This window comes from Erythrolamprus reginae, chromosome 3 (assembly GCF_031021105.1).
Source record: "Erythrolamprus reginae isolate rEryReg1 chromosome 3, rEryReg1.hap1, whole genome shotgun sequence".
Taxonomy (NCBI): domain Eukaryota; kingdom Metazoa; phylum Chordata; class Lepidosauria; order Squamata; family Dipsadidae; genus Erythrolamprus; species Erythrolamprus reginae.
In genome coordinates this window covers 182,052,336-182,060,437 of record NC_091952.1, presented here as the reverse complement: position 1 = coordinate 182,060,437, position 8,102 = coordinate 182,052,336, and the positions used below count along the sequence as shown (strand labels likewise).

Here is an 8,102-nt window from a genome sequence, read left to right as displayed (position 1 = left end):
TCCTCCCACTTTTTTTTAGAAAATCAAGCAGACCATGCTTTCATACACAGTTGGATAACTCTTGATAAAGGAACCAATTAAATTCTACTTAATTCACCCACTCTGTGAAAATCCCTCCATGTTGGTATGTGGAAGACTGTTGATCATATGACATATGTAGCTTTCTCAGAACCTGGGCAGAAAGTAGATTTATCAGTTTTCCCCAATTCTGACAGTAGCAAATCCAGATTTTGCCATAAAAATACCTATCACAGATAAGCAAAGGGAAACAGATACATAGAGTCATGGAAATGGCAAAGATAGAAAGAAAGAAGCAAATCACAGCATAAGCCACAATCAATCTAGTTTAATGTTTATATGTAGAAGTTACACATAACAGACACTAAACAGGAATTTCAGATGTTAACAGAGCTGCAATAAAATTAATGCTGCTATATATTAAAAAAATAATCTCGATACAGTCATCTGGTTGTGTTTTCTTTTTGGTCTACATAAGTTCTTTGAAATTGATTTATACCAGTAATTAAGACTGAAATTTTTCCCTACTCTCCATATTTCTAGTCTTTGGATGAAAGAAACAGCAACTTTACATTGGTTGACAGTATGCGCCCTTTGGTCAGAAGCAGAAAACTTTTCAAAACCCTATCTCCAAGTAAAATGCCACAGGGCTTAAAATGATGGGGTAACATCACCCCACTTGGCATTACAAAAATGTTTGTGACAACAAAATATTACATAAATGCTGATAATACCTCAGCACCAGTACCCAGACTGAAAAAAAACCAAGCTGTCTTGGGTAAGAACCAATTCTCACATATTGATAACCTCTCCTTGTACACTGTCATATAAACCTCAGTGCCAAATAGACAAAATGTAAATTTCAAAACTGTATGATACAAACACCTCTTAATTGGATTGAAGAAAAGCACATCTGTATGGATTCAGAACACATTTTATTTGTGGTTAGACAGCTCATGCATTCATGCAGGACCAAGCTACCTACGCCTATAGCTTCAGAGTCTACAGGGACCGAATTTTTTGGGGGGAAGGGGGCAATTTGGGGCAGGGGGGCAACATCCAATATATTGTCTTTGCCAGCAGTTCTGCACTTGAGCCAGAAATATTGTTCTCCTAAAGAAACGTTCTCACATATTTAAAAAAAACCATACACATCTTGATAATATTTACAAAAAATATTTAATTAAAAATATTTCATAATTACAGTCGGTCTATTAAAGCATAAACTTTTCTCACTTACACTTATAGAAGCTCTCTCTATATACATAGTATGAAATGTCACTCATTTTAATCTATACAATATGTCACATTCCTGCAGGGAGAAGAAAATCCCCAAGGAAACAATAAAACCATCTATTTTAAACAATAGATGCCGAAACAAAAAGTTATCTCTGGTAGATTAGTAAAGCTTCGGATTTTAACTGCTCTGACGCATTATTAAAGTTATATTTCTAAACTCCAGTTTTTGCCCTTTATCTTCAATCCAACAGAAAAACCACACAATACGGAAGATTTAAATCCCCTCCCTCCTAGACATGTACACAATTCACATCTGATCTAAAGAAGAAGAAGAAAAAAAAGTTTAAGAGTCATGTGAAAAATGCTATGAACGTACAAAGTTGTGATATTTTTTCACCCCTCTTTCTCTCACTCTAAAGGAAGTATGGAAAGAATTCTGGAGCAGTTGAGGTTTCTTTTTTTCTTTAGCCTGGTGGCTGATATTTTTTTTTTCCTGTTTTGTTTTTCACCCCTCTTCCTCTGTTATTTTCCCCCTCCCTCCTCTAATGTGTCTTTCTGCTTCTGTGGCTCAGGATCGGCTCGCTGCACACCTGTGGAAGAGGAATGAATAGAGGAGGGGGTGTGAACCATTCTGCTCCAGACTGACTGGCGCCACCAACAAAACAGAAGACATGCTTGATCAACAACCCAAAACAAACCAGGTCAAACAACAAGGGCAGCTCCCAGGCTAGGCCAAGCAGAGGGAAAGCTGCAAGTCCCAGCGAGAAGAAGCTTGCCGGGGAGTTAGAAGGGAAGGAAGGTGTTAGGGGGAAAAGTGCCCTGCAAGTCACTTCTCCATTTCTGTTTGCACAGATGAAGAAGCACATGGGTGAGAGAAACCTCTGGTGCGTGTTTACTTGGGAAATTAAGTTGTATGGAGTTATAATAGGATTTGCATCCAAGTAAAGGGAGGGAGGCAGCCTACGTGCCAAAGCAAAATACATTCAACAGCAATCAATAAAAGGAGAATATTTGTAGCTGGGGGGTTGAAAGGAGAGGTCTTTAGTGCTTTCTGAATTTGGTTGGGGGGGGGGGTTCCTTGCAGATATTTTGTCACCTAGTTTGGGTGAGGCAAGACAATCCGCCAAGCTCAGAGAACATCGGGGACCCTTCATTCAACAGCATTTCCATAATGTATTATTCATGGCTTTTACAGAAAAGAAAAGGAGGGAATTCCTAAAGACTTGTTCGAAAAGGGCGCCCTGCTCGTCCCTTTGCATCGGTCAAAAGACCTTGCAGTTAAGACCAAAGGCAGCTTTCTTTTTTCTAAGCATGCAGAAAGCGGGTTTCTTTTCCTTAGTTTTTCGTCCATTGTATAGGCTTAGAACATACCAAGAAGTCTGGACTAATTAACACGCAAGCCACCTGTTTAATACACCAGCCCTTGAGCACAAATGTATATAATTTAGAACAAATGCAGTCCAACCCTACCTACCTATCCTAAAATATGTGTCTCGGATTAAAAAGAAAATATAAGGGAAGGAGCTTGCCTCCTGCTCGGAGCCCCAAAACTATAATAACTTTTAACTCAACCAAAGGATTATGTTGTTAAAGAAGGATTATGTTGTCAAAAGCTAAGCACCCAAGTTGAACTAGTTGACGGACTGCGATCTCATGCCCTAGTTTGAAGCAGATATTTTATTGCGCTGCTGCATTTAGGTTCTTATAAACATACGTGTGTGTGTGTGTGCCTTACCGCTAAGTGAGAAGCACTGGAACCTAACCCTTCTAACCACGGGAACCTCCCACAGGTTTCTGGGAGTCCTACTTACAGGTGAGTGTGTCTAAGGTTGCTGCCTTAGGTGAAACTACAAAGACACTCTTTGGAGTGATAAGTGCTGCCAGCCCCTCCACCGTGCCAATCTTAAAAGGCATACTCACCTTGGAAGTGCAGTTCAGCGGCACAAAATACTATCTCCTTGCTTATTAACAGCACCCGCCTGCACAAGAACAAAACAACAGTTGAACATTACAGCAAATGCAAATACCGAGTTTAATAATAAACAGCCCTCTTTCCCCTGGCAGGCTGGTTGGGAAGACAATTTCAAACAGAGGCAGAGAGGGGCTGCAAGAATTTGTCTGTAGATTCCCCCCAACCAGGCCAGCAGTGGCAAGGGTGGCAACCTTTTGCTTGATAGACCCCTATAGGGATGGCCAACTATGGCTGGTGGCTTATGCTTTTTTCCCAGTGCAACACAACCAAGCAAAAAAACCCCACAACCAAACCCTCCTCACATAACTCACAGATTTGTGAGGCTGGAATCTTAAATCTCTGGCACATGACTTCTTTTTTCTGGAAACATATATCTGATGTCTGGGAATATTGGATTAGGAAGGTGATGTTCCAAAACAATCTGCTCTACCGGTCCTTTACTAAACAATTGTTTATTTAGTGTACACTCCTATTCTTCCCAACATTGCTTTTACTTTCTAAGCACATTGACTCCAACCCCGCAAATTACAAATGCCACAAACTAGCACATGCTGTTGGGATGAGTTCTGGATCTCCATTTGCTTCCAGTGGGTATATCCTGTCCAAGAAAGCAGGTGTTGCACTGTGTTTACAACTTAAGTGAAGGAAAAGAGGCATTTGTGTGGCGACCTTAGATCAGGACAACTCTAAAAGAAATGACACCCATAGAATCAAACAGAAAGTTGCCTCTATAGACTACTTACATATTTGACTACCTACATATAATTCAATCGTGCTCTATACACACACGCAAAAGCTATATTATTGAATGTTGCCTATAGTTCCTGAATGACACTGGCTGGCAACACATAGTCTGGGAATGCACGCAATTTAATAACTATGTGCAATTGCATCTAATTTGTTATAAGAGTTGGCAGGTATGTATGTATGTATGTATGTATGTGTATGTGTGTGTATGTATGTATGCAGACAGATCAGGACAACTCTAACAGAAATGACACTCATAGAATCAAGCAGAAAGTTGCCTCATAGACTACTTACACATTTGATTCCCTACATATAAATCAATCGTACTCTATACACACACGCAAAAGCTATATTATTGAACGTTGCTAATAGTTTCTGAACGACACCAGTTGGCAACACATAGTCTGGGAATGCACGCAATTTAATAAGCATGTGCAATTGCATCTTATTTTTTATAAGAGTTGGCAGGTATGTATGTATTTGTGTGTGTGTGTGTGTGTAACTGTGTGTGCATAACATATTTTTGCTGATAATGAAAAGGAATAGAGATAAACATAGATCTATTTCAAGCTTATTTTGCTCTCATCAGCTAGCCATATTAATGTGTGTGTTTGTGTGTGTGTATTTATTTATACATACACATATACAATATATACACACATACACACACATATATAATATATATAAGTCTTCGGAGAGGGGCAGCATACAAATCTAATAAATAATAATAATAATAATAATAATAATAATAATAATAATAATATATTATTATTATTGTATATAATATCTATATATAAACACACACACACGCCCCTCTACTCACACCCTCACTCCACCATCCAATCTGCCACAGCAATTTAAAGGCATGCAATATACCTGCTTGCAACTCGCAGCCTAACTAACCCCTATTTTCTCTTCCAAGACTTTCCGTCCTCAAAAGAAATGGAAAAAGGGACCGGGCCTTGGACTTTAAAAAGCTGGTAGTAGGTTATTTCAACGAAACAAGGGACAGGCGCCGGCAAATCTTGGCAAGCGTGGCGCGCTCCTTTTCCCATTTGGCAGCCGGACCGGGGAGATCCAGGTTTTCAAAGCCGTGGGAAACAGTGACCTCCTCGGGCTCCTCGGGAGACGAGCGAGAAGGCAAGGAATTCCAAAAGGTTGATAGGTATGTTATGTATGTATGTATGTATGTATGTATGTATGTATGTATGTATGTATGTATGTATGTAATTATTATTATTATTTATTAGATTTGTATGCCGCCCCTCTCCGCAGACTCGGGGCGGCTCACAAATCTGTATGTATGTATGCACGTATGTATGTGTGTATGTATGTAATTTATTAGAGTTAGAAAGGACCGTGTAGGTCCCCTATCTATCGAAAGGGAAGGCGAGGCAAAGGAAAGAGAGAGGCGTGACGGGCCAGGTACAGTATTAGCAAACGCTCCTCTCCTCCTCCTTCCCGGGCTTGGGGATCGCCCTTAGGATCTGGGGCTGCAAGCGCGCAGTAGAGCAGGGAGGGTTGATTACGAAGCGGGGCTGCTGCTGCCGCTGCTCCTTCTCGGGGAGGGCTGGGGAAAGAACTGCCCCCCCGGTCCCCACAACCCCCGTTCTCCGAAGCCGCCTCTCTCGGTTCTTACCGGGTCGGTGTTGAGCGCCGTGAGCGGAGTCCGGGCAGGGCCCCCCGGGTAACTCGCCGGGTGCAACGGGGGCGGAGGTGGCGGCGGCGCCCGGAGCAAAGCCGGGTGGGTCTCCAAGGCCAGCTGCAGATCCAGGATGTAGTCGATCACATGCTGCAGGATCTCCACTTTGCTGACCCGCTTGTTGGGCGGGATGGTGGGCACCAGCTTCCGAAGGCGGCTGTAACAGTCATTCATGTCGCACTGGAGACACAGAGCGGCGGCGGCAGTGGCGGAGGGCTCTTCCTCGCCCAGCGCGGGGCTCCCCTTGTAGCAGCCGTGCTCGGCCAGGCAACGCAGAGCCAGATCACCGCCTCCTCCTCCACCTCCTCCGCCGCCGCAACAGCAGCCGCTCGTCAGGGCTTTCCTGCCGGGGTGTCGGACGGGACTCACCGCTTTCATGGCGCGAAGAGCGAGCGGGCAAAAAAAGAAGAGCCGGAGCCCCACGCGCAAAAATTAAAAATAAATCAACCAACGCTTCCCGCGCCTGCAGGGATGACAAGAACAAGAGGCGATGCGGCGCTCTCTTCGGCTGGACAAAATCGAGAAGCCCGGCTCGGATCTGCTAGCGATCTTCAAATTTTTCAAAAATAAAAAAAAATCAGAAAATGATCAACCGTGGAAGTGGGGTGGAAATTAAAAAAAATTAAAAATTATTATTATATTTTTTTTAAATCCAGCCGCCACCTTCCTTACCCGATCGATTTGCTCGCCGGGTCTCACTTTCGATCCCGGCCAACCTCTGGCTTCTGCCCGCTTTTGCTATGCCGCTTTATCTTATATAGAGAGAGCGCGGGGCGCAGGTTGGGCGGGGCTGCGCACGCTGCCCGAGTCCAGAGAGAAGGGAGGGAGGGAGGGAGAGAGAAGGAGAAGGAGCGAGCGGGCGAGACGCGCACCAAGACTGAGGGAGGGAATAATGTGGACATTATTAAAAAAAAAAAACCCGAGGCACGAGAAAGAAAGAAAGAAAAAAAAAACCACGGCGTCGCGCTTTAGCCAATCGGAAGCGGCGGTTCTCTCTCCGTGGAACGTTGCGCTCAGCCAATGGCGGCGGCCTCCGTTCTGTCAAACGCTCGGGGGGGAAAAAAAGGGAGGTCTTGTCGAGCCCCGGAGGGAGGGAGGGGGGGAAAATGAGAGAAGTTCCTTTGCGAGGGAAGTGCGGGAATGTGAATGGAATTCGAGCCGGGCTTCGCCGGGGGTTTGCCTGGCTCTTGGGGGGGGGGGGGGATCCCCGTCCCCGGCGGCTCGGGGAGCCCCTTGAAAATAAGGTCCTGAGAGCCGTCTCAGGAGAAAAACAATGGCCGATGCGATTACTTCTCTCGCTCTTTCTCCTCTTTCTCTCTCTTTTTGTTATCCGCATTTTATTCTTTAGGCTACCCAATTATCACTTCTAGCTTGTTTGTTTGTTTGTTTGTTTGTTTATTTACTTACTTACATATTGAATTTATTCATTTAATTTATTTCAATTTGTATACCGCCCAACTCCCTAGGGACTCTAGGCGGCTCTCAACCAAAACAATTTAATAAAAAAAAACACACACGGTGTGATATTAAGCCTAAAAAAACCACCCCAATTTAAAACCACTAAAGAAGAACCGTACATATGTCGCTTAGGGCCGGATCGCGATGGTACGCCAACCGATCGACCGAGTCCCCTCGAGGAGACGGGCGGTTTCGGGCTTGATTCCACGGGTTTGTTATTTTTTTTTAATATTAAAAAATGCTTTTCAACCCCATCCCCCTCCGCAGCTACATTATTGACACTCAAAGAATGTCAATTCTTTGACATTATTGACACTCAGAATGTCAATTCCCTTCAAAACCATCGCTTGTAAACTCCCGAAAGTTGGTGAGAATTGGCGGGAAGGGGGGGGGCGCTGGCGGAGCGGGGGGAGGGTTTTTTTTTTTTTAAAGATGCTGTGCTTGAGGGAATTTATGGCCTTGCTCCGTTGAATTAAAAGCGCGTCGCGATTAAAAATTCATGACGGTGCGGGGGTGTTTAAAATTCCTCAGTGCCGTATTAATATTAAGCCATTTGATGTAAAATTCATACCTGTAAACTTAATTTGCCTCATTAAGTTTCCCGATCACATAGGGGTTTTCGTGTGCCATTGTTAAGTGAGATGCTGGAAATGCCTGCATTTCTCTGCTTTGCATCGGTATGTTAAAATAGATTTTGGAAATATAATGGACCGGTCTCTTAATTTAATTTAAGGATGCCTTGGTGCAGCTTTCTTTGAAGCCACCTTGCAAAACCATTGAACTGTTGAATAATGAGCAAACACTTCACTTTGATAAATAAAAGCGACTTCCCCGTTTTTTAGCCATCTGAGAATTTTATACTCATGGAAATCATGTAATTCTGCAAGATTAGTGAAATATATAAATAAATGGCGTAGAGCTTGTATAAGTCTACTGAGGTTGAACTCAGAAAAGCCACTCATCAGA

The 8,102-nt window shown here is 43.4% G+C and overlaps 1 protein-coding gene across 1 annotated transcript; it reads right to left on the bottom strand.

The window, feature by feature from the left end:
* Positions 1 to 331: 331 nt before the first annotated feature.
* ID4 (inhibitor of DNA binding 4) lies at positions 332 to 6,596 on the bottom strand. The gene is made up of 3 exons (XM_070747353.1): positions 5,616 to 6,596; positions 3,178 to 3,236; positions 332 to 1,847 (listed from the first exon to the last, which is right to left on the bottom strand). Exons 1-2 carry the CDS (start codon positions 6,054 to 6,056, stop codon positions 3,192 to 3,194), a joined length of 486 nt encoding a protein of 161 aa, XP_070603454.1. The 5' UTR covers positions 6,057 to 6,596; the 3' UTR covers positions 332 to 1,847; positions 3,178 to 3,191.
* Positions 6,597 to 8,102: the final 1,506 nt, after the last annotated feature.

Excerpts from the sequence above, each read along its gene's own strand:
- ID4 (XM_070747353.1), bottom strand. The coding sequence starts at position 6,056 with ATGAAAGCGGTGAGTCCCGTCCGACACCCCGGCAGGAAAGCCCTGACG. Across the intron at positions 3,237-5,615 it reads CGGCGCTCAACACCGACCCG|GCGGGTGCTGTTAATAAGCA; the intron begins GTAAGAACCGAG and ends GTTCTTGTGCAG.